The sequence below is a fragment of the Hetaerina americana genome, unplaced genomic scaffold (assembly GCF_022747635.1).
Source record: "Hetaerina americana unplaced genomic scaffold, ioHetAmer1.1.p SCAF_12, whole genome shotgun sequence".
NCBI classification, from domain to species: domain Eukaryota; kingdom Metazoa; phylum Arthropoda; class Insecta; order Odonata; family Calopterygidae; genus Hetaerina; species Hetaerina americana.
The window spans coordinates 31,752,086-31,779,383 of record NW_027286292.1 but is presented as its reverse complement, the minus strand read 5'-3'; the positions used below and the strand labels follow the sequence as shown (position 1 = coordinate 31,779,383).

The 27,298-nt window shown below is 35.5% G+C and overlaps 1 protein-coding gene across 1 annotated transcript; it reads right to left on the bottom strand.

Moving 5' to 3' along the window:
• Window positions 1-410: 410 nt before the first annotated feature.
• On the bottom strand, window positions 411-20,888 carry LOC139685761 (AP-1 complex subunit mu-1). The gene is made up of 10 exons (XM_071582856.1): window positions 20,730-20,888; window positions 20,224-20,296; window positions 19,925-20,149; window positions 19,674-19,804; window positions 16,251-16,395; window positions 12,299-12,489; window positions 10,954-11,032; window positions 5,571-5,801; window positions 5,364-5,489; window positions 411-1,021 (listed from the first exon to the last, which is right to left on the bottom strand). Exons 2-10 carry the CDS (start codon window positions 20,263-20,265, stop codon window positions 923-925), a joined length of 1,269 nt encoding a protein of 422 aa, XP_071438957.1. The 5' UTR covers window positions 20,266-20,296; window positions 20,730-20,888; the 3' UTR covers window positions 411-922.
• Between the last annotated feature and the right edge of the window lie 6,410 nt (window positions 20,889-27,298).

Here is a 27,298-nt window from a genome sequence, read left to right as displayed (position 1 = left end):
AGGCAATACAGTGGTCTACCTTTCTATCCACTCCACAATGAAGCAACAGGGGAAATTTATTTAACTTCTCTTTGGTATAGTCAAACGGGATAGAAGCATGGCAAATGTTGATTTAAATTATGTTAACATTAGCCCAGGCACTTTTTTTCTAGAGAATTCTCACTCTCTGACCCAGGGGGTCATGATAAAAAATCCAATATTAGTTTTATTAATTATGCACAACAATTGGCATTGTTTTCAGTGACTTTTTATAGTTAGAAATATAATTGAGTTAGTTTTTTAATTTTGCGCAATTATATATAAAACTGATATTAAAGAACCAATCCCAAATGTTACCCAAATAAAGTGCAATTTAAGTCAAAAAGAAAAAGTGGAAACTGCAAATTAAAATATATTTTAAAAATTCAGAATCATTTATTAAAAATTTAATGGATTCTTAACCTGTACAATCATTTAGAGGTTAAATATATTTCAGCAAATAAAAACAAGAATAACAAAACAAAAGTTGAATTGAATTGATGACAGTATTAATAAAACAGCTGATTTTAACCTGATGAAAATATGGTTCATGTGTCGCACCCTCATTATTTTATCTTTCTGAACAATGGTTTCACTGGCACTAAAGTTAGCATCCCTAAGCCCAACAATGCTAATTACAATTTCAGCAATACCATCATCCACCACAATGGAAAAATACAGGTAGTACTCAAAGAATCATTTTTTCATATCAACTTCACCACAAAAGCCTTCACAGCAAGGTTGATTCTCAATACAAATTTATTTGCACTTCCTTCTCTGTATTTTTTTAACAACAGTAAGTGATCCTTAGCACAGAGTAAAAGTATCATTTAATCCTTGACCAACATATAATTATACATCCTGTAGAAAATAAAATTATGTTCTTCAATGTTGATGGAATGCTTTAGTTGGTACGAAGCTGATAGTCACCATTCTGAGTTATGTATCGAACCCAAGGCAAAGCTTGATATCCACTCTTCTCTATAATTTTGAGATAGCGAACCTGAAAAAACAATTACCAATTATTTCTCATGCAAATGATTTTATTTTATGCTCATTATACAAAGAATATGCAGTGTTCTTATGAATGTTCTAAAAAACACAGTATCTGTCATATAAAGAACTTGAAGAAATTAAGATTTCCTTATAAAATCTCTGTTTAGAAAATATTCATCATTGAAACTCTTTGAAGAAATTCTCAAGTACAAAAGATAATGAAGATAATTTATGAGACCATTCAAACTCCTAAGGTTATAGAGAAATACAAGAGAAAAAGTGCAAGCAATTCAACAATTTCTCTTCCTTCACTCAAGTTGCCTTCATTGGGCAAAAACAAGAAGACAAGCACAGACAAGAAATGGGATGATAATCATAATGAACTTGAGACCTTGCATAATATTGATGAAATATAACACTAATAATGACCTCGAGTGCAACATATAAAAATTAGATGAAAAGACCTTAGAAATTGACAAGTAGTATTATATTTTAACCATGCTACAGTAAAACTGACATTACAGCAATTTTGTGTCCAAATTAAAAACCTAAGAAAGAAGAACTAAGAGTCTTAACAATAAATTATTGTGGCCAGCAGAAATTAATGTGAAACAAAGCATTGAGTCAAGTAACATTAATGTTAATAATCTTACTAGTTGTATTTCCCGATCCTGATGGTGCTGCACTGAAGTGAAATATAAGTTGCACTTAAGTTAATTTTATACTTTGAATTACAAAATTTCATTTTGACATTATTCATCCAGTATATATTCCACAAAGTTACACCTGAAACAATTATTTATCACTGTGGGTCAATATTATGTCATCGCAGTAATCACCACTGTTGTCAATCTCGAATTCAGATGATATACCTATCTCCATTTCCTCACTCTTAATTTCCTATACAGTCTTCTAGTACTCCTTTCTTATCCTATCCTCCCAATTAATACTTCTCTATTCCATTTCCCCAGAAGTCTTCAATGTTTTATCCTCTTGAATCTGATGATATACCTTATTATTACTAACTATGATCTAAATCTGCATGCTCTCCTGGAAAACTGTGAATTAATAATGATGTTACTAAAACTGAGGCTAACCATAATACAGTCCCCAATTGATCTTCCTGAATCCCTGGAAGATTGCATGACAAACTAAAAAGTGTGATGGGAGAAGAACAATATGGATTCAGAGGAGATGTAGGTACAAGAGATGCAATAGCGTTGAGAGTGTCTGTGAATGAAACAGGGAGAAGAACAAAAATGTATATGTTGCATACATTGATTTAGAGAAAACCTTTGAGGAAGTTAGATGGGACAAACTAATGGTGATTCTGAATAAGCAAGGGATTGATGGGAGTGAAAGAAGACTAATGAAAGACCTGTACCTCAAACAGAAAGTCAGAGTAAGGATAAGAAACTTGTTGACAGATTAGATTGGAATGAGAAGGGGTGTTAGGCATGGGTGCTGCCAGCTGCCAAACCTATTTAATATATATTTGGAAAAGATAACGACAGACTGCTTTGATGGAAGTAATGGCAAATATTAAACGGAAACTCATAGAAATGCTGGTGGACCTCAAAATTATGGTGTCACAGTCATTACTCCTGGGTTCCTTCTCCCATTCATATGTTACGCTCATTATGGTGATATCCACAATGTTACTAAGTGTTACTATAGTTGGATGGCATTGATCATCTACATCACAAATTTACCCAAAATCTTGCCAAATCCCTAAAAGTTGACTTCTATGAGATGTAAAAATGTGTGCACCAATTTTTGGTACTTAGGGTTGATGGGGGCAAATTATGAAAAATGGTTGATAATTAAGAACATTTTGTGGAAAAGGGAGCATTAAATAATCACTAATATCATTCAGAAAAAATGACAAGAAATTTTGCGACAAAAATAGACTTAAACAATGAAAGAATGAGCCTTTTATTCATGCAACTACATTAAAGATTATAATTAATGCTATTACAAAACCCACATGGTGATTTTGATGAATTAATTGGCTATTGAAAATATAGTGCTCTCAAATTATACATATTCTGGATGCCAAGGTATAACATGCATCCTGACTTAATATCTGGGTAATTCAAACGAGTAGAAAAAATTAAGACAGTTTGACTCAAGTGAAACTCTTGGGCTGATCTAATTTATTTCATTCAAACCTGTTTTCACTGTAATTAATGGTATTTTCCAGCCTTTAAAAATATTTTCACAGAAATTTGATCATTTAAATCTTACTAGTAGCATTGTTGAATTAAAAGAAAATTTGAATGCTCTTGAGTTTAGTAATAGAAACTGAATATGATGTTGATGAAGATAGCTTAGGACAAGGTATAGGACTAGGACTGTGAGATATGGAAGACATTAATACAAATTAAATTGAAGAAGGCCATGGGAATACCATACATCCTTTCAGAACTACTCAAAAATTTGGGAAAACAAGGATAGAAGATTTTCTATGGGCTCATATACATCATTTATGAGAGAGAATTTGGCCAAAACATTTTGTTTGATTAATTGATTCTCATTCCAAAAAAGGAAGAGCAGCAATATGCATACTCTTCTAGACTCTTGAGTTCGAATTCACAGGTAGCAAAAGTACTGCTTAGAGTAATCAACAAAACGATGTAGAAGAAAGGAAATGAAAACTTAAGATATCACCTGGAGTTTTCTAATGGGTATTTCAGTATAGTGCTATAACATTAATGACGTCATTTGTAGTAAGAAAACTTTGATTGAATATAAAGGTAAACAGGATGTATCCATACCCTTCATGGATTTCAGGTGTTCCCTAGAGTAAACAGGGCACAATTAATGAATATTTTGCACGGATAGGAGTACACTGGAAGAATGTAAGACTTATTAAGGACGTACACCTCTGGCTGCAAAGTAAGGATAGCAACAGGAAAGATAGGTTGGGCAGAGCTGGGCAGCAGAGTAAGACAGTGGTACTCCCTTCTTTTCCTCCCACTTAATACTTAATACATGATTATTTATAACTACGGGCCAATATTATGGCGTCACAGTTATCACCACTGTTGGTAATCTCGAATTCAGATGATATACCTATCTCCATTGCCTCACTCATAATTTTCTCCACAGTCTTCTAGTACTCCTTTCTTATCTTATCCTCCCAATTAATTCTTCTCTATTCCATTTACCCAGAAGTCTTCAATGTTTTATCCTCTTGAATCTGATGATGTACCTTATTATTACTAAATTAATCTATTGCTTTCTCCCAGTGGTTCCTAACTCACTGCCACCACTCGCCTCGTGTACAATCATGTTCCAATCCCCAATCACTTTCAAATGCTTCCGTCCAGGAAACACTGCAATTATTTCTTCTAATTCATTGCATACCCTGTCACCTCTTTCCTTTTGACAGGGTACACTAGAAGAAATAAGAAATTGGTCTAAACAGTATGTGCAATGTGCATGCACATGACATACACTGAGAATTGACTGACTGAAGGGAGTTTTCAACTTTTCTATTCACCCAATATTCCCAGTTTTTCTCAGCAACCCTCAAAGGTCAGCATATTCCAGGGGTTTTCCATTCATCAGTTCACTAGATCTGACATAAAACCACTACTTTCAAGATAAGTAGAATAACCAATGGATGACTAATGCATATTTCAGATAAAATTACATATCATAATGAAGCAACAGTTTTTCAATGCATAAAAATCAATAACCTTGACTGGGGTTCGAACCCAGATCCTATGAGGTTAAAGCCAAACTTTAAACACTAAGGTATTTTACCTTTCACAAATTCAAAGAAACTGCAGTAAATGCCATGGCAGTAACTTTTTAAAGAGTCACCTGCTATTGGGAATTACAATGCAACAATTTCTCAAAGTGTAAAAATCATTCACCTTGACTGGGATTCAAGTCCAGATCCCTCAATGTCTGGCCAAGTGCTTTCGTCAGTTAAGCTACAGGGATGTCCTCTTACTCTCTGAAATTTTACAGTCTTTAAAGGAACAAGATATTATGACAAAATATCAATGTTACAGGTATATGTAATCCTACACATTGCTCCACAGTCCACAAGGTTAAAGCCAAACTTTAATGTTATTTTATTGGCATCTCCCACAGTTTCTTCGAATTAGTCAAAGGTAAAACACCCTAGTGCTTGAAGCTTAACTGACTAAAACACTAGGCCAGACATCGAGGGATCTAGACTTGAATCCCAGTCAAGGTGAATGATTTTTACCCTTTGAAATATTGTTGGATTGTAATCTGCATTAGTAGATGACTATGTTAAAAGTTTCTGTCGTCGCCTCTCCCTCAGTTTCTTCAATTAAAATTGTTACGAATTATACACTCATGAGTTGTACCTGAATACCAGATGTGGTGAAATAAGGGATCTCAAATTTCACTTGGATTGGTGGTTTACCCTCAGAATCCTCTCCTTCAACACTTGGCAACCCAAAATGAGCTCTCATTAAGTATTCCTTTCCACCCTGAAAGAAAGAACATTTATCTGTTACATATTCACCAGAAGCAATTTCAGTTGAGCCAGTCAAATATATAAATATGCTCACAGGAAAGGATTTCATAGTCCATATTATTGCATTTTGCTCAGGTGCATATTTCACACTCCCAATTGTGGTTTTGAATTTTGGAGAATCAGCATCAGCTGGGACAGGAATGACAATTTCAACGTTGTTAGCAGTAGAACGACGCTTGAACTGTGACTTGGCTTTTATCATATACTCAACTCTACTGTGAACATGACGCTCAATGACTGATTCAATCCATATCAGGGGCTTCACCTGTAAAAGAATGGAATAATTTAAGATATAGCTAAAATTTATGCATGAGAGATTGAATTGCATTAAACAAACCACAATTTTCACCATCTGGCTCAAAATAAAGTAGATTATATAGGTGGTTTGTATCATTATCCACTGTTCTTATCAATAATCACACACTTCTTAATTCCTCTATAAAATATAATGGAATTCATAAATAAGAACTTCAAATCAGGTTGCTTTCAGATAAAACCAGAGAATTCCTTCAACTTCTATAGGACCTGTGTGAAAATTTTTCCAAATAAAATTTCATCAAAGGGGACTTGAAAGTTGAAATTTGAAACTCAAGTCAGAACTTTTGCAGCGTATATGAAGGTAACTCTTTAAGAAAGGTCTTCAATTTTTTAGTAATGTTCATTTTCAATTATATGTACATAATTTTAAAGCTTGAACATTCCTTTATTTTTCTAAATAATAGCAATTTAAGCAGAGGCATTTCTGTATGTGTTGGGACAGTTTTTCCCTTCCTTAACAACATGGTGGTGAGCTGATACAACATGGGTGTGCAAAATCTACTGCCGCCCCTACAAAAATACATCTCCCAATTTACGATTATGTAGAAAAGATAGGGGAATGTTGAAGTTTCAAAATGATGCATTATTTAAAATAAATGTTCCAATTTCTAAAAAAATGAGACCTTCCTTTAGGGGTTACCCTAGGAGGGCTAGAGGTGCTTTCCGATAATTAATGTATTTAAACCAACAAATTTTGGACACATTAAACCAACTGCTTAATTAGATGATTAATCTCCCAGAATCCTCCGGAAATTCTGAATGTCCATTCGTCACATTTTCATTATTAGAAAGGATGTCAGTTTATATGTCTATAAAACTGTCACTTCTTTTGAGTGAATCCAAACTTCATTGCCTATGGTTTTTATTCTTTTTGTCATAATCATGGCACTTTATCATAAATATCTTAAGCAAAATTTATCCTGATCAGATTATTACAGCTAGAAATTAAAATAAATCATAGTTTAAAAATGCAAATACATGAAAAAATGATCCCCACTCTTTAATGTTATTAACTTCCACACACTTCTTAGCGTTGTTATTTAAGATGTTAAGGCACAATAGGTATTTTTTTATAATAATTTAATGTAAAATTTTAATTAATTGACAAAGCATATACAGTTATTTTTTTCTATTTAAAATGTTTGTTTCACTGTTGCTATACCTTAGAGAACGCAAGGTGCTGCCCTAATTAATGTAAAATTGACAAATAGTATTGACAACGAGTATTTTTTGTTTACCAATACATTTTACCAATATTCAATACTAAGTGGTATTCATTTTTTTTCACAAGCACATCTCCAGCTTCTAATGCCATACACCATTGACATCTGCAATATATTTGCAACCTGGACATTAATTTCATTGGCATGTTTTGGAAGTAGACCTGAAGATAAAGGATCATTCAAAAAAGAATCTTAATGTTGCAATTTATTTCTTTGTTATAATGAAGGTGAAGAAGATTCAAAATGCATATGAACAAATGCTTGCATGATTCCATTTGAATAAGACAGAAGAAGAGCTAATGATAATGATCCTAAAATTAAGCAATTTATCCACCATAACGGTTGGAATTTTTCAATTTTTAACCTGAATTACACCTAGTACTCTATTAATATGAAAATTTCTGATGCATCTGGTAGTGGTTTGAAAAAGCATAACATACAGGCTGTCACCTTGAAGTAAGCTGTACTGAAGAATCTTGGAAATAGGCTAAGAAATCCCTTACAGAAACCTCAACGTATTCCTGTAAGTTTTTACCCTATTTCACAAAAATGATAATAAATATTACGGTGTCCTCTATCCAATAGGCTACATCATAAAGCTCCAAACTCAAACCAAATCTCCTAACATTTCCTACAGCCAGTCTTTGAAATCCACCTCCATAAAAGGTTTAGCTACAAAGGATATCTAACTCTTTTAATTCACAAAATAAGCATAGCAAAGCACTAAAGCAAGAAACTCAATATTCCCACCCCACCCCATTTTTCCCAGCAGGAATTCAAACCTGATCATATTTTAATATGAGTTCACCACTCCTTAGTATTCAGGTAACAACTGTGAGAAATGTTAACACTGAGGGCAGCAGAGCCAGCTATGTGACTCAAAACGTTTTACACAACAAAGCATCGATGCTCACCAGACCACTGCATGGTGACTACAGAAAATGGCATTGTTTCCCCCAGTTAATGCCACTACTCCCACTTTGCTAATTCATCTGCGTGCTGTTCAGTGATGTTTTGAAACTAGGGCGTCCATTCTGCCCCACCCTGTACTTTCTTGACTAAGGGCAAAGGTGTCAAAGACTCCATAGCGATACCAAATGATGTGGATAAGACATGAATAGTCATTTCTGCTAAACTTCCATTTTGTAAATTATGTGAACCCAATAAACCAGGAGAAAAAAACCACAAATAAGACAGGAAAGTAAGGCTTAAAAAATGGAGATTTTTAACTATTAATCCAAAAAAAGACTAACTGCGGGAAAAGTGACTTGCTCCAAAGCAAACATTTTGTATTCGATGATGAATTTCTCTTAACGTCCTATGACTCTCATTTTTATTACAAATATGAATATTGAACTGAGAATTGCTTGAACAATCATGGGCCACAAAGCCTTGAGTGGATGATCTCAATCTCGAGCCAAGCCAATCACAACACCACTTGCTCAATTGACCCTCTACTGAGTGTACCATGGCTGATTGCAGCTCACAAACAAAGAGTATCGAGTGAGTGTTTTTATGGAATTTGGACACATCTCTGCATAAGGTCTCAATGAAAAAATTTTCAACAATTTTAAATCAAAATAATATAAATTGTCTTTCAACAAATGCACAGTGCTACCAATGACAAGGTTTTCCCTGCAGAAAGAGAGGGCAAAGCATTATGACCAAAAAGGCTTTATGTGCTATCCTAGGAATGGCACATGCTTGGCGGCCCGGGAAGGTCTCGGGCACAATTGGAAAGTGGATATTAACAAGGCAGTACAAAAGGATTCTGCAGTTCCCCTTTTGACTGATGGCTGGAATGGAATAAGAGATAAGAATCACCTAATACCACGGAGAAGATGATCGTGAGCAGACAGTTATCAAGGGGGAAAACATAACTTAGAGCAAGATATCATAATATTCCTCGCCAATGATTACTCAGGCATTGAGAAATGAAGATGATATGAAATACTTTATTCTTCATGCTTCAACTACTTAATACCACTGCACCATTGATTGGCAAACCTGGTTTCAATTAAAAGCCAAATTTTTGGAGTGGAATGGTGCGAGTGAAAATTCAAGCTGAAGCGTGTAACCTTTAAAGTTCAAGTAATTGCAGTCCACTTTAAAAACAGCCATGCAACTTTTAATGGATAATAGCTGTGGCAATAGATATTAAGACTTAACCCTCTTGAGTTCCATATATTTCTCATGCACAACTCTGAAAATAGTCAAGTGTTCAAATCAAATAAGGGTGCACTGTAGTTGAAGAGGCATTATTCAGGTATGCCAGTGACCAAAAAATGATCATCATTAGCTATGAACCCATCAAAGATGTACTCAGTGCTCCCATGAACTGCTAAAGATAAAGTTATGCCAAACACAATTCATTAGAACTTTTAATGAAGAAACATGGTTCCATTGAGTATATACTTCCTACTTATTTGGTGATTCTCTCATCAATAAATGAGTACAACAACTTCAAACTCGGGTAAATTCAGAGCAGATAGGACAAACTATATAATTTTTAGTCAACAACCAACACCTCCAAATTATTAATACAAACATGAATACTGACATTATGAAGAATGTTGTCTCACCATAACTCTCAACATTCTAGACAACATGCCAAGTACAATAAATATTAAAGAAAAATGCAACTTAAAACATAATGATTCCAAAATGTTATTTGTTTGCATTTGATTAGTCTAAATTTCATCAATTCACCCTGCCATGGTAAACCTAGAGTAGGTTGCTTGGTTGCTGATCTTAATAAGCTCTTCAGTAGGTCTAAGGCTCTACCAGCTGTGATCTGATTAACCATCTAGCCAAATAGTCACAATTTGAATGGTGATTTAATTAATTCAAAGAAGGTGCAGAAGATATGACAACAGAAACTTCATCAGTCACCCATTAGGGTGTACACAAAATGTGCACATTTCATAGAGTAAAAATCATACATCTTGACCAGAAAAAACCTGGTCAAGAAAAATGATTTTTACACTGTCAATTTCCTGCATTTTGGGTGATTGGCTGAACTGGGGCAAGAAATGAAGATGGATTGAAAGCCCAGCAGGCTCTCAATTATCTTTTCCAATGGATGCACGATGATGTATTCATCATTGAAAGACACGTATAGCCAAAATATGCAGAAAATACGGCCATGATATAAACCGATATTTATGGAGACCCTCCTTTTCATTCCCTATGATCAATTCATGTTCTTTAGCAATGGAAAGTACAATTTTTTCTGTTTTCAGTAATTTTTATGACGGTGGAATAAAAAAGTTTTACAAGAACACAGCACTATCTTAAGTGAATAGCAGAACGTATTTTCCGAACCAGTCATGTAGCCAGGAAAAAACAAATGACTGGCAAAGGATGATATGGACAAAGGAAATGGATTCATCTTCACTGTATGATACCAATTAATATAATGCAGCATAGATGGGTAATAACCCATTTGTTGCATAGTAAAGCTCACCTATTACCCATTTACCTTACCTAAGTAAAGTAAAAATATTTGCTCACCTTATAAGAGAATATGGAATTCTCAAAGATAATGAATGTAAGAGAATTGAAATGAGAAAGTATTGATAGTAACAAAATGTTTGAATTAAAACATTAAATACAATTGACAACTTTTGAATTTGCAAAATAAATTTTTTTTAGAAAGCCCAGGTATTTCATATCTACATTTTTTTAAACTATGGTGAAGTTCCAAAGCATTTAATTATCCTTATGATTGTAATTTTATTAAAATGCTGATGTTCTGGGGAGAGAGCAACATGGATTATCCAAACAATGGATATTCTGCACACAGATAATTAAGAGTTTACTGAAATTGGAATCTCAATTAAGTGATGAAGAGGCTTTGAGTGTGGGTGAACTTACATGTGTGTTCAAACGGTAAGACATCAACTCAAATTCACCATCAGGAGGGATGAAGGAAATAGTCCGATCATTCTCAAACCTGAGAAAAGCATTTTGAAATTGAGCAATATAAGTACAAAGAACAAATTGCGTTGCAAATAAATCCATGCAACACTACTAGAACACATAAAAGAAAACATCAAACTAAAATTAATATCTTAGAGATAATAACTAAAGTAATCAACCCAAATAATGGTTTGACAAGTGGGAATAGAGCTCACTTAATATTAAGCCCAACCGCCCGTGAAATTCCCACATCAGGGCCAGTTCCTTTCCCTGTGCTGCCTATTGTTTCCCAGGAAGTTCTGGTACCCAAAAAATCACACAGCTTGGTTGAAACTGAGAGTGCCCAGAGGCATGTCCAGGAATTGAACCCAGGCCCTCCAGTCAGGCCAGCTACCCATTGGATTACCACTTCTCTTGCCTCAGAGATATTTTTTAATATGTGGCAAATATTCAATTGTTCATATGAAACATAGACTTCATAGGCATTATCACCAATTCACTAGAAATGTGCCACATAACCTTAATATGAATTCATTGCCAACCCATCAATTTCCACAAATAGATTACATTTTTTCATGCTATATCATCAAATTTCAACAATGCTATCCAGTATGAGTTAAACATAATTACGCAAAGGGCTGTTTTGCAGTTATTCCATTATGGATAAAAATTTACTATGAAATAATAAACCATCCTAACCTTCACCATCTGAAACTCATGTGCCGAATAGGACGAGAGACTTTCGTGATGGATATAAAAGTAAGATAGGGTTTTCTGATGTTGCCATGTGTAACTCATATAAGCCACAATGATCAATGATACATACATGTAGCAATGCTGATGGAGGCATTGAGAAGAGTTCAGTATGAAGCACTGACAATGACAAGGGATGATAGGCACATATAAGTAAAACATAAAGAAACATTTACTGAAGTCCTTAATAAGAAGAAGAGGGATGCATGGTTCCTGACCTTTTGTTAAGATAGAATGATAGGAGATGAGGCATCTGATATGCAGTCATGGTGAAGATTGGGATAAAACAATTTGGAAAAAGAAGACAAACAAGTTTTGATTGGGGAAATAGAGGAAGTTGCTAGTAATTGGTAGGTTACTTGGCCAATGGTTAAAATACAAACTGTGAGTGAAAAATCTGGAAATTGTCACACCATTATAAAGGTCAAGCATCACTTACACTATACGATTTACCTGGCAAAGATAATGACCAATATTGAGAATGAAAAGAATAAAACTAACATGGACAGAAGATGCATGAAAACTTAAAAAAAAGCAAATACTTTACCTTGATAACCTCACACACTGGTGAAATTTCACATCTTCTAATTCAACAGATTTTGACTTTCCTCTCCCTGTACTCTCAAATAACACTTTATCATTTAATCCTAGTCTCAACTCTGGCATTCCTGAGAGGTAAACACGCATTTTGATGGCACCTACAATTTCACTGCGGAGAACATTACCATTTGCATTTGCCTGAAAGAAATAATATGAGATATAGCAACAGCAGGTAAAATGGTTTAATATAATATAATGAATGGAATTTTCAAATTTTCTGATTTTTTTACATACAGAAACAATTACATTGAGATTAATTTACTTATCTCTGATCACTTAAACATTGACTTATTTATGCTTTAACTTGCTGATTTGAAAATGCTTTCACTTGCCAACCTGAAAATGCTTAATACAGTAAGCCTTGCTCATCAAAACTACATGGGTTCCAAAAGTTGTCCAGATTAAGTGAAATCCAAATTAGCTGGGGATTTCACACCGATGACACCACAGAGTATGTTTTACTACTATTCTTGTAAGCACTTAATCACAGACAATTTAAAACGACTTTATACAGAAAACGGGAAGTTTCAAGAGTAATTAAACATCTTTATGCAAAGATGACAAAATCCTAATTAAATAAAATATCTCAGACAATGTCTTCAGAAATGAGCTTAGCTAATCATAAGAAACTATCCCAAGACATTATCCCAAATAATTTGATCAATTGACATTAAGTAAATCGATCAGGTTTTTACTTAATTATTTAACTTAAAGGGATGGTGTAAGTTTTGTTTTAGCAAATTTTAGTCATGCTGATACAAAGCTCAGCCAAATCCATTCTCAGGTATGCTTAAATAATACCATCTGCAGAAGAACCATACTGTATTACATGTACTGTATTATGTGTATAGCTCTTCTTGGCGAAATACGAATGCAGTCCAGCAAGTAACTTACGTTTTGAAATAACATATGAACCTAGTGACAAGACCAAGTTTTATTATCTACATTTGAAAGGCACATTCTTAAACTATTGTTCTACATAGCCATGATTCAACTTGAGGCATTTATCATCATGATACACAAGCTTTTCAATTCCATCCCTGAAGAAATCTGCCACCTTACGTTTTAACCACTTGTTTACACCAGCATACAATTCTGCATCACTCTCAAAACACTGTATTACAAGCCACGTCTTCATCGCTGGAATAAGGTCTGCAATCATAAATTGGCGATTCTGACAAATTTTTTTGTTGATTTTCACAGTCAGTTCATCTGTTACACGACTAGGCTGACCACTTCGGTCATCATCACAAGCATTGGTGCAGCCATTTCTAAAGTGAATGCACCACTGCCTCACTCTGCCTGTGTGATTATCAATTTTCCTCTAGTTTGACACCATGTCTTTACCTACCATCTTAAAAAATCCAGTGCCAATCAAGTTTACCGCCTTGACAATTTTGTTTTTCCATTATTTCACCTCCATAGGTACGTTAGTTTTACATATACGTTACATGAATACAGTATGTCGCAGAGTCACCAACATAAATGTGTAGATACCAAAGGAGAATACTTCAAAGAATTTTTAACGTATGTATCTTAACTAAAAGGTTTTTGCAGATATAATTGCATTACTTTCTGAACCCACCTTGCAATACATATTATAGCAATAAAATTATGGTTATAATAATACTTGATGAATGTCTAGCACTAGATAACTACCATATTTCTTCAAATCTATCATACTACCATATTTCCGCAAATATAAGACACCCAATTTTTAACACCGCATAACCATAAAAAAGTTAATTGGCAATTCTAAGACACAACATAGTTTGGGCTTAAACAGGCATTGGCTCTCAGGGATCCCTTGGTTATTGTTAAGTAGTGACCTGTGTTTCAGGGGATTAGAGACTGGTCGTTTCTCTGAATTGTTGTAAGTCATTTGAACATGTACAAAACATGTACAAAGGATGGGAAAAGGGGTGAGAATATTTGTACCGTAATACTTCCCAATGATTTATGTTGGTCAGGGAAATGTTCAACTCTAGTTTATTCAATTAGATAGCTCCCTGAGGGCCGGGCAATAAAGCATGGGTAAAGAATCAAGGCCTGGCGTGAGCCATCGAGAATCGTACCCCACGAAGTTCAAATGGCAAATTATCTTGTTCGCGGAAGAAAATGGGAACAGGGTTACCTAACACCGAATCAAAGCAAGCTAAACAGTTCTTTTTGCAATCAATTACTAAGATGTCTGTTTAATTTCATTTAAACCTCCTTGTAATAAGCCTACACGTATACTAGCACAGCCCTGCGAGAATACTCTTACGGGAGTATTACAGTGCAATTGTGCGGATTGCATATGTCTTCTCTCACCTGTTCTTACATCCAATCTTAACCTGAGAATCTACTACATCTGCAAATCTAAGACACGCCCCAAATTTTGAGGGGAAGAATTACTAAAAAAAGGTGTGTCTTAGATTCGAAGAAATACAGTACATTGTTTGTATAAAAAGTATCGGTAACAGTTACAGAAAAATAGATTTATTATGGATATTGCTACAATGACTCAAAATTCTTCAAAGTGCATCCCTGGAGCATGGACATATTTTGGCCAGCGGCTTTTCCATGACTGGAGGGCTCCCTGGTAGATAAATTCCAGGAAGTCCTTAAGGGTACGCATGCAAGGTTCTTTGACAGCACTAAGGGCCCCATGGTGGTGCCCTTTGAGGGAGGATTTCACTTTTGGGAATGGGAAATAGTATGCTGGTGCCAGGTTTGGACTGTAAGGGGGTTGGGTTATTGCCACAAAGCATTGCAGAAGGTCTTAGCTAGCAAACGCAACTTTGCTCTTCACCCAAGACCATTGGGATGAGTTAAGCTGAGATCTTTCACATCACCAAATTTTCAGTGATAATGGTGCACACTTTCATCTTATCAATGACAATACAATCTGCAATCATGTGCACACTTAACAGATGGTCTCAATTCAGCACTTAACACACACATCAGGAAAAAGTTGTAACCGATACTTTAGATACAAACCTAGTATTTCATCGAAACTTCAAAGCTAGGGTGTGGCGTCAATTTCTGTAACTGAAGTCTATCCAAGCGAAGTATTTAAAAATTACAAAGACAAATTAAACACCCAAATATGATTCCATTACTGTAATACACATACATGAATATGGACTCTCTAAATTCCATCATTGACATATGATGCACTACACTGTGGAGATGCGCAACAAAGGTTTTACCGCTCACTAAGAATATTCGTCCTTGCAAAAGATGAAAAGTTAATGCTAACTCACACATATTGCTCCAACACCGAACCTTTTATTCTCCATCACCCTAGCTTAATTTTCTTCCTTTCCCCAAAGATGACCATCAACAAAAAGTTTAATATTTCTCGCTAGCTGTGCTTGTGAGGCCTTTCTAATTATTCAGATTTTGAAAATAGTTTTCATGCACTTCTGATAAAGAGTAAAATAGTAAAATTACAATTAATTGCAATGAACATGCGCTCAGGCAGTCCCAGTAAAATAAGTAAAAAAAATGATGATGAGAAGCTATATGAACTGTTATGAATTGAACAAAATTGTATTTAATAAATGACAAACTCGGGACAAAGACAATGAACCCTTTCAACCTTGCCTTCATTCTTTATTTATTGTTTTAGATTTGTATGGATGAAGCATACAGCCAAGTGAAGACGCTAGCATTACCGCTGAAGACAGACCTAAATGTTCAGGATTCTTTTTGCCAATCAACATCTATTAAAAGGTATCCTTTCTTGGGTCTAACTGACTGCATGATTGGAATCTGTCTAACATTGTTCATGCTGTTGGTTCAACTATTCATCGAGTGAATTTTAAATAAACTCTGATACATTTTTTATCAATTACCTTTTTTTAAGCATTTCCATTTGAATTATGTACTACTGCAATTATTTTAATACTTACCAGAAGATTAACAGACTCAATGACATCCAAGAAAACTTCATTTTTCCTATATTTAATGCCTTCTGATCTCCATGATACAGCATTAGTTACAGCCATGGGAGGCCTAGGCTGAATTTCAAGTTTATGGCCTTCCTGAGTGATGTACCTGGAATGAAACCATCCAAAAGAGAAGTTCCTTAATTACGTGTATCTATCCTACTATTACAAAATTCTCAGAAATGTTTTTCTATAGAATATTTTTAGTTTTAAAGAGCATACTAAATTCCCAATTAAGTTTGTGTCAGAACATATTGGTCATGTGCTAATAACTATTGACTGTAGGAGTCATCAATGAGAACGAATGGTTAGTAGCCTCATTATAATATTATTTGCATAACTAATATTCTGTTATATGTCGAAAGCATACATGAATAAGTGTAGAATATAAAGTAAATTAAACATTCTTCTGATTATGCATTTTCTTTTAATTGCAAGTTCCTAATACAGGACCTTCCCTTAAGAGGAAAATACACATCCTGGAAAATTAAACCATTTTTCCAGAAAAAACACAGCTATCGCTCTCCTAAGCATTTAGCATTAGCTTGTTAATGTGTCATAAAAATTATGCCAAAAGAACAAAGAACAAATGAGCAAACAAAGCTGAAAGCATGTTACAAAACTAAGGGTACAAGAAAAGGTACACATTAAATGACTGAGGTGACTGCTGCCAAATATTTCTGATTTACGAATAAAAATCATTAAAATCAGTAAGAGAGGATTATATCATGCTTCCAATTGCCAACATCTGAAGTTCACATCATGTATACCCTGTAACAGGCATGCTGTAGGAAATGAGAATGCTGCAAAACAATCGGATAGTGCATCCAGGTCATAATAGGCAAGTAAGTACATGTGAAATATATGCAAATATATTTTTCAAGGGGGATCGGTGTGGTGCGGTGGCTAACTTACGGGCTTCCCAACTAGACAGTTTGGGTTCAAATCCAGGAGGCAACAAATATTTTTCAGCGGTATCCCAATCACTACTTGAGGTGCTTTGTGGAGAGTACTTTGAGTGAGTATGACGTCAGTCAGATGGGACGTTAAGCTGCGGACCCTTTGGCTCCTTTGAACAAGAGTAGGCTAATGCCGAAGCCTGGTTTCTCTCTACCCTTCCTTTCCCATCCATCCCTAATGGTACCAATGACCTTAGTTGCTGGTCGCCTCCCATAAAAACTACTAACTGTATTTCTCAAAATTTTACTTAACTGTTTTAGATTTTGCGATTCTTTTCATTTGGCTTTTAGAGGTCATGATAAGTCCAATTAAATAATAAAAAAGGATTACTTGAATTTCAGCATGGATCTTGTAACAGCAATTAAATTTAAAATAAAGTAAACCACACAAGTAGTTTTCAGGGGTTCTGAAAAACCTGAAGGAGAACAGAGCAACCTTTTATGTACATAAAAGTACATAAGACCCTGGTAAGAAAAATATTAGTAGTACTAATCAATTGAATGGGACCTGAACATAGGTCACATTGCAAACCGGAAGAAAAACAAAAAATATAGCAAGATAAGAATTGGACACAAGGTGAAATGGAAGTCACAATGAATAATATAAAAAAATGTCACACCTTAATAAAAACTCCTTAGAGCAATAGTCTTACCAATAGAGTTATTGGAGTGGATATTATATCTTTCAAATAATAAAAATATTTGCAAAAAGATGCAAAAAATTCTAAGAATCAAAATGTTTACAACAAATTTTGTTCTTTTTCTCCTAATTCAGTTTTACTTCATAGTGAGAGACATAAAAATGATTGAATAAATGAAAAGACTCCACTAGATTGTAAACAGTTTGCCTTTCTAAAGGAAGGGGAAAAAATAAAAATAAACAAAGCACAAATGATATTAGTTGGCTAACGCCACAAGTCAGAGGTAAGGGTAAAAAAGGAAGGGATGAGAAAGGTGAATACAAATAGGCGTATTGCGACCACAAAGTAGCCCTCCTCAGCATACTGATTGTGAATCGTCACGACAACAAAAGTTGAAGTGAGGAATGATCATTGAATGAATGAATAAAAATGATTGTTGAATAAAAATTGTTTGTAGGCAAATTAACATACGTGTTACAAGCTAGCATAAAGTTTCTAAAAATCGTAATAATAATAATAACAAAAAGTTTGAATGCCATATGATGGACACAATATTAATGACTCAAGTGAATGAATCACAGATTACAGAGAAATAACTGCTCATGAGATGATTAGTATTTCTAACCCTTACACTAAATGAGTCAACACTTAACAGCTCTAGTATGACATATTTTACACAGCACTGAAGGGCAAGGCAGCAATGAAAATCCTCAGAAATGATACCATAAAAATTTAGAGTTAGTAATGATTCAATATTCAATCCTCAGAAATGATACCATAAAAATTTAGAGTTAGTAATGATTCAATATTCAAATGGAGTCACAAATTTGGCAAAGGAAAAGTAACCTGATATTACTTCCAAGCTTGTCACATTGACTAGCCCTGATATACGTTCCATCAGTTCGTTGACAAAATGAAATTCTGCTAGTACCAAAAAATGTTCTCAATCAGTCCTTGGAGAACTGCAAAACTCAAGTAATAATGCATAAAAAATTGCCGAACACTTTCATAAGGGTGGAATATTTAATCAAGACTAAATGAGATAGTTTAGATTCGTGAATGTGATCTCACTACACCAAGAGAATTTGAAACCTCCGAACAAATGTGAACTGACGTGACAGATTCAAAGACATCTGGCCATTTGAAAGACTTAAAACTCTAGTTTACTAATGATACTTCATTAGTAATGTTTCCCTTCAGAATATTGCTAATATAAGTTTTCTGTGAAGAGCACCAATAATAATGCGATGAAACAGATCAAGTGAATTAGAGAGAGTATTTATTATATACAGTGGCTGCATTTACGTTTTCTTAATAGATACATGCATTATCAAAATAAGCCTGGAGACCACCTATGTACACATTAAAGGAGCAGCAGGGTTCAATTTGTAACATATCAATCAAAAGGATTGTGCTCAGCATGTGGTGTTCCATAGTTACCACAATAAGGGGTGATATAATCCCCGGAAGAATACTCCTCGAGCACTAATCAAACAGTGGCATTTACCAAAGGAGTTAATAGGCCAACCAACAATGTGAGACTTCAGCATGCGCAAATAAAACAATGATCATACAATAATAAAGAAAAAATATTCAAATAATGAAGATTCCTTTACAGGTGGAGCTTTGTATATTGTGGGATTAAATAATAATTAGCTATATTGATTAATACTTTAATCTCAAGCAACTATAACAATTAAATCTCTAATGAAAAGGCAACAATCAAATATGTCTGAACTGGGCCTGATGGAATGTTACACTAAAGTTTCCCTATAAACCAAACTTACTCTTGCAGTATTTTACTGTCAGTAGTTTGTGGATATCCAAAATCAATCAGCTCATCTAACAACTCGTAAATAACAACAAAGTTGTCCCGTATGCTTTCTTCTTCTAGCTCCTTGAAATACTCTATCATCACCTAAAACATGGCCAGCATTTAGATTTGGTTTTATATGAAGTAAATAAGTCACGTAATAGGCAAAATAACCGTATTATCAATTTTGATTCAGTATTAAATTGAACACTTGACAAGTCTCACCTGAACGATTTTGTGGAGAAATACAAAGACCAAAGCAACATTGGCATTTTTCTTAGTAGTGGAAACAATGTATAAATTATTGTACTTAATGTACGAAAATGTGCATTCGGTGGTTTGTAAAATTGGTGTCAACATTCCATCTTCTTCTTTCTCCATCAACAGTGGCATAAATTTTTCGATGATCCCCAAATCAATATCACCACGATAATTCCTTGATATTAACACCTAAAAGACATTTTCAACATGATTAGCTATAAAAATTAAGAACTTAATCTGCATATATTTTGACTATTACTAACCTTCCCCTTCACATCGAGGATATACACGGCTGATGACGACATACTGACTCCTCGATTTCATCGAATTAAGTACCTGAAATGATGAAATGAATACACTGTAGCCTTAAACCGACTTCAACTTTTCTGTTGGTGTTTAGAAATCCTAAATAACCGTATAATGAGAGCCATGAAAGAACTGTAACGTTAAAGAACTATGAGTGAAATATTTCTTCAACACCATATTCCAACGCATCCAAAACTAAGAGTTATACCATCGCGCTTTCAAGTTCATTCTTCTACCAGTGAATCACACGAAACATACAGGACAAAAAAGTATATAACAGTAGAATCAGCCAATCCACATTCACAGAATAGACAGACACAACATTCTTCAGGCTACCTTCTTTGTATTACTTTAAAGATACCCATTTTACTTTCACGGAGCTAAATAAACAACAAAATTTATCTTATCAATTTGCGACAACATCAGCAGTTCCTTCTATCTTAAAGTAAAGTAAAGAACAAACCTAGTAACTTCAAAATCCTCTGCTAATACTCTCGTGAATGTAAGTGACAGAGTCACTGATTAGGTTTTTAAACTACCAGGGCATTTTTTTAGTCTACCATTTACACAAATTAGCTTACAAACGCTCAATTTCAGACTTGTTGCTGTTTTCCGATCGACAGTGAATGTATCGACATCATACTTTGTATCGAAATTGGTCGATTTATATTATTAAGTATCGATATTGACCACTATTGAGAAATCGAATCATGCGTATAGGACCGGGAGTTCTGAAAGTTAGTATGGGAGGAGTCAACCACAGCCGTACTGTTATAAATGGGCAAAGGATGGGTGAGGGAAATTAGAGAAGATATATGCACTAAGTGAGTCGCGGTAGTCCAGGGGGTAGAGCGTTGGACTGCTGACCAGAGGGTCCCGGGTTCGATTCCCGGGCAAGGCACTCTGGGCACCTGCAGCTCCACCCAAGTTATGTGATTTTTCGGGTAACAGGTCTTCCTGGGAGACCATCACCCGCACAGGGAAGGGAACTGGCCCCCCTACCCTGATGTGTGAATTTTCACACGCCATATAGAGCTTGGTACTGGGTGTTCTCTACCATCACCTACTAAACCGACCTTCGGGTTGATTACTGTGTTTTTTTTATATGCACTAAATCAATAAAAAATACAACTGACATTAAAAATAAAATAAATATGATAAAAATACTAAAAAGAACTAAATAGATAATGAAATGAAATAAATGTAAATTAATCACGTATTCTCTAGTTTGGATATACTATACAGCATTGATCCTTGCTAGTCTCAAGCACTCACACTCAATCAGGGCTTTCGAGAGGCTTCCCTCTGCGCCAGTGGCCCATCCATCACACGTAATGAAATAAAATTAAAAATAATAATAATAATAAATGAAAATTAATCATGCACTCTCTAGCTTCGATGTACTCTACAGCATTGATCCTTGCTAGTCTCAAGCACTCAAACTCTATCAGGGCATAATTCCTTCTTTGAAGAGGATTACTTTGCAGTCGAAACAGTGTCAGCTTCTGGGCACTTCCCTTACCTTTAAACAAAGTACGAGTCACAGTACTAACGTTGGAAGAGATTCCACAGTAGACCTGTGAGTGAATAAGTGAGTTTTGCAAGGCTTAAGGCATCTTTGCATACCCAAGCAAGTGAGTGATTGGCAGGCCACTGGCGCAGAGGGAAACCTCTCGAAACCCCTGGTTGTGTGAGTGCCTGCGACTAGCAAGGATCAATGTTACTTAGTACATCAACGCTAGAGAGTACGTGATTAATTTATATTTATTTCATTTATCTATTTAGTTATTTTTAGTATTTTTATCATAATAATTTTATTTTTAATGTCAGTTATATTTTTTATTGTGATTGATGGTTGAGGCCGAGACTTTGTTGAAATCCATTGTGAACAGGGGTTTCACTAAATAACTTTGCAGTTTCTACATAAAGTAACTGATTTATTTTCAACTAGTTTCGCTACACTGTAGCATCTTCAGGAACGTACAAAGAAAATATTCCGTTTTCACACATATATATACTCGTCCAAGTTGGTGTGGGTTGGGTGGGTGGGTGGGTGGGGGGGGACAGACGCGCTGCCTGGGTGGGGGCGGTAAGAGTGGGTGAGAGGGGTTCACTGTGAGTAGCGGGGACTAGGGAAGGATTATGGAGGGACGGTTATTCACAGGGGGGGTTAGATTGGCCGTAGGAGTCATTAGGGATAAGTTGTGGAATGTCCAGGAGAGGGGAATGGAAGGGAAAAAGGTGGTCGTTCGTTAATGGTTTCTTCTCTCTTAAGGCGGTTAAGATCTCCAACTGTTCCTTGATGTCCATCCTCTTTCCTTTCTTCTCTTTATGTAGTAGCTTTGGTATGAAGCCTGCGTTGTGGCCTGCGCTGATGAGGTGAGCTGCAAATTGGGAATTCCCTTTTTTAGTACTGAAGTCCCGCTGATGTTTCGCTGCCCTGACGCAGAGGCTCCTTCCCGTTTGTCCTATGTAGGATGCCGCGCAGTCCGCGCACTCCAAGCTGTAGACTCCACTTTGGTCCAATTTGTTAGTGGAGTCCTTCACTTTAGGGAGCAGGCTCTTCATATTGTTCTCACTGTAATATGCTGGTCCTATGTTAAGGTCTTTAAGGAGTTTGCCTATTTTTCCGGAGATAGGACCTAAATATCTAATACGTCGCCATTTTTCTTTTTCGGTGGGTGGAGGGGGATTGTAAATCTGTTTTATGGCTAACATTTTTCGTTTTTTGTCTAATAATGTATCAATTAATGTCTCAGTGTAGCCGTTATTGTTAGCTATTTGTTTGATGAGGGATATTTCTTTAATAAATTCTTCGTTTGACAGTGGTATGCTGAGTGCTCTGTGTAGCATGCTATGAAATGCTGCCAATTTATTATATAATATTTTTTATTTATTCAATATAATATAACATAATATTTTTTATTGATTTACTGCATGTATCTTCTCTAATTTCCCTGACCCATCCTTTGCCTATTTATTAGAGTACGGCTGGGGTTGACTCTTCCCATAATTTTATACGACCATAATTACCGTTCGCTTAATACAGGTAGCAGATAATCTCTAATTTTAATAATAACTTCTAGTGTTTCAATAAACTTCACATTCACTCATTAACATTGTTATAAATTTTCATTCATCTATCAGGCTGCTGGAAATCATGTACGTATATAACTCAGCAGATAACACATACCGGGGTCACTCTTAAATAAGGTAAGCGAATGGACAAGGTGTCACAGATATGAATGCCTTGTTTTTTGGAGAGATAGTATTTCGTGCAAGCAAATTTAAGAAGGATCTTGACCAGAGTCCCCAGAAAATGATGACAATGATCTTTTGGGACAACAAAGGTAATATCCTCACCCACTGTGGTCTCAAGAGTATGTTGGTGAAAGGTTACCCTGCAATGACGTATCGCGGAAAAAACCATAGAGCTCTGTTGAAAAAAGAACTGCACAACGTTGCATTCATTCTTAATCTCAACACTCAGTCATTATCACAGTGAACCTGCTCATAGATGATCCATTCTTTAGTAGTTTTTCTGGAAAACAACTTTGAACTGATTTTTAATACTCCCTCCTTTATCTGACTTTGCTCCTTGTGGTTACAGATTTATTTCACAACTGTGAAGAATATACACCATGACCGCTTGCATGCCGTTTATGCAGCCAATTTCATGGTCATTTTCCAGGGGTCTGAACATACCCCCAAAGAATCATTTGTGGCATCCATGTAATTGGTCAGTTATGGAAAGAAAAATTGAACATAAACACAATTTTAAATAATTAAATAACTTGTGGGACTCATAATAATTTGTCTATCATATATTAAGTAAGTTTTTGCCAATCTTATAGTATGCCTCACTCACTACCACCGATACCATGCCATTGCCATACCTGATGGTTTGTAGCCAAGTTGACAGTTGTTTTTAGCTCAGATATCTGTAAATTGCCAATATAGTCTATGAATGTTTTAATTTCACTAATACAATAGACCAAAGGTGTTTATGACTGATATACTGTACCTACTAAGACAAATTTATGCCTACTTCCAACTTTTATAAAAAGCTAAGTCCATCAGATTACGCTTGGGTGCAACCTGACAAGAAAATATGAAACTAATAAGAAAGCAGGTAGGTAATGCACACCTAAATGATGGCCATACATGTACAATAAGAAATTTTCCTTTGCCATTTCATTTATCGACACAAAATTAAGGGGCACAGTTGTGTAGTGGGTGGAGCACTGGGTTACTGACCAGATGGTTAACACACAATTCTGAATGATACCTCTGTACACCTTCAGATTCACCAAGCTAGTATTTTTTGGGCATTAGATCTTCCTGAGAAACCTCAGGGAAAAGAACTGTTCCCCATCTAAATGTGTGATTTTGTGCGAGTGAAAGTAAAGAAAAATATGAAGAGCAAAAGCAGTAAAAATGCAGTGGTTTTCAACAAAAGATTTTCAGAATTGTGTAATAAGGGAAAAGAAATGAGAAGAAAAGAGGATGAACACGGCAAAGCATATGTAGTGATATTGCCTGGGATGAATGTAGGGATAGAAACTCTTGGATGAAATATTTTAAAGGACAAGTACAATAATAATTTGGAGTGAGAATGTGGCAAGTCAACTACATTTGGTGATAGAAATGAATGCAGGGAAGTTGACTCAAGTAAAAATGACGTAGTGCCAGCAGTGAGAACTTTGAAGACTGGGATAGCACCAAAACTGTATGGCACGGTATATTTACATAAGCATTTAAGTTCGAGGGCAAGATACTTCACTACAACTTATTTTTTAATATTTTCCCTGAACCCCATAAACGGAAGAATGATATAATGCTATGTTAATTTGTATAAATGGAAGGGAAATCAAAAGAATTTCAGAGCAATTAGTCTTTTCAGTAAACCAGGTTTAGTATTTCTTAATGTGTTTGTTGAAAAAGTGTACAAAAACTGAACAAATCTGAGGGGTGGAGGGTGCTTATACCAAGTAGGTGATGTGCAGATCACTTAAATATAAAGAATAAAAATACATAAACACCATAAGAGCGAACAGGACCTGGAATACCTGTTACAGATATAGTACAAGGTATAAAAAGTATTGGCAACAATTTTTCCTGATGCGACAGTGCGTTGCAGTGCACCGCACAGGCTCCATAGTGGGGGGGCTGACCTTCAACACGCGCCAATCACCCGTGAGCATCCTTTCAAACTAGATCGTGCTTTTAATGAACCCCAGTCGTGTGACTCAGTGCATGCAAAAATTGCAGCAAATGATTAAACAGCAGCATGCCATCAAATTTTGCATTGGACTGAGGAAATTGGGTACAGAGATGCTGGGCTTTATTCGCCAAGTGTTCAAAGATGAAAGCATGTCACAAACTGCAGATTTTGAGTGGCACAAACTCTTCAAAGATGTCTGAGAGAGTACAGAGGATGAACCCACTCTGGACAGCTGTAGATGTTAAACACCAATGACAACGTGCAACGTGTGTGTTAAGTGCTAAATGCAGACCGTCGGTTAAGTGAACTCATGATCACTGATTGTATTGCAATTGATAAGGTGACAGTGCACACCATTATCGCTGAAAATTCGGCGATACGAAAAATCTGCGCTTAACTCGTCCTGAAGGACGACCAAAAAATAGATTCGAGTGCCGGCTTGCTAAGACCTTCTGCAACGACATGGCGATGATTCCCCAACCCCCTTACAGTTGTCACTTGGCAGCAGCAGACTATTTCGTATTCCCATAAGAGAAATCCTCCCTCAATGGACACCACCATGGGACCCTAAGTACCATCAAAGTAGCTTACACGCGTACCCTTAAGGACCCTCCAGAACATGCCTATCAGGGAGCCTTTGAATCATGGAAAAGCCACAGGTAAAAATGTGTCCATGCTCAAGGGATGTACTTTGAAGAATTTTGAACATTTCCTGATACTTTTCACACAAACCAGTATGGTGTGAAACAAGGATGGTTTATGTCATCATGGTTATTTAATAGGTTTATGGATAGGGGATCATGAATATAGAAATATGAACCGAACCATGCTGGTTTGGTCATAATTATAGAATGGATGAGAGTTAGATATATGAGGGAAAAGTACCTAAATAGTTTCAGAGGAAGCAACAAAAGAAAGTCATGTGTGAAAGAGCTTTAAGATGAGGACTAGTAGAAGTATCAGCAGGAGAATAATATAAGTCAAATGATTTGTGACAGTGACGAAATATGATGATTATAATTTATTAACACCAATGGGACAAACATATGTGAGTTTTGACAATTAGGAACATGAAGATACTACAATGAATAATTAGTAACACAATATAAAAAATAAATAAATATGACCACACAAAATACACAGCTAAGTCATAGCCAGCAAGAAACGTATTTTAACTATTAAGTTTTTACTAAGTCACACATTTATGAGCCCAGACTGGAAAATTGGAGCACTAAGCAATTAGAAATAGGAATATTATTATGAATTGTGGTCATGGAATTTCAAGGACCTTTCAGATAAACTGTAGGAGTGTCGTTGGCTACAATGTCATCTCTGGAGGGAGCATAGTGATTGTGGTGACCGGAATTGGCAGGGAAGAATGAGAAGATATATTTTCGTAAATAAAATACGGGTGTGTATTAATATAGAGGAAAGTGTAACAATGCCAAGAGATACAAAGATTTGCTTACCCAGGGCAAGAATACATACTACGGATAGTTTCAATAGCTTGCTTCTGAAGTGAAAATAGTTAAATGATAAGGAAAGCATTACCCCAAAAGGTGATGCTACGAGACATAGCTGGAGTACTTTTACTAATTCCTTCCATACAGTATTATTGAAGGAATTAGTAAAAGTGAGTTTCCTGAAATACCTTAATATGCTTTTTTGGCTTTTATAGTGAAATGGAATGGTGTGAATGATACAAGTTCTGTATCAGAAGGACTCATCCTGTCTTACACAAAGCACTATTAATACACCTGAATATAGGCTTGTAAAATGTTTAATGAAGAACTTTCTACTTCTTAATT

Excerpts from the sequence above, each read along its gene's own strand:
- LOC139685761 (XM_071582856.1), bottom strand. The coding sequence starts at position 20,265 with ATGTCGTCATCAGCCGTGTATATCCTCGATGTGAAGGGGAAG. Across the intron at positions 19,805-19,924 it reads TTCTCCACAAAATCGTTCAG|GTGATGATAGAGTATTTCAA; the intron begins GTGAGACTTGTC and ends GCCATGTTTTAG. Across the intron at positions 12,490-16,250 it reads TTGAGTCTGTTAATCTTCTG|GCAAATGCAAATGGTAATGT; the intron begins GTAAGTATTAAA and ends TATTTCTTTCAG.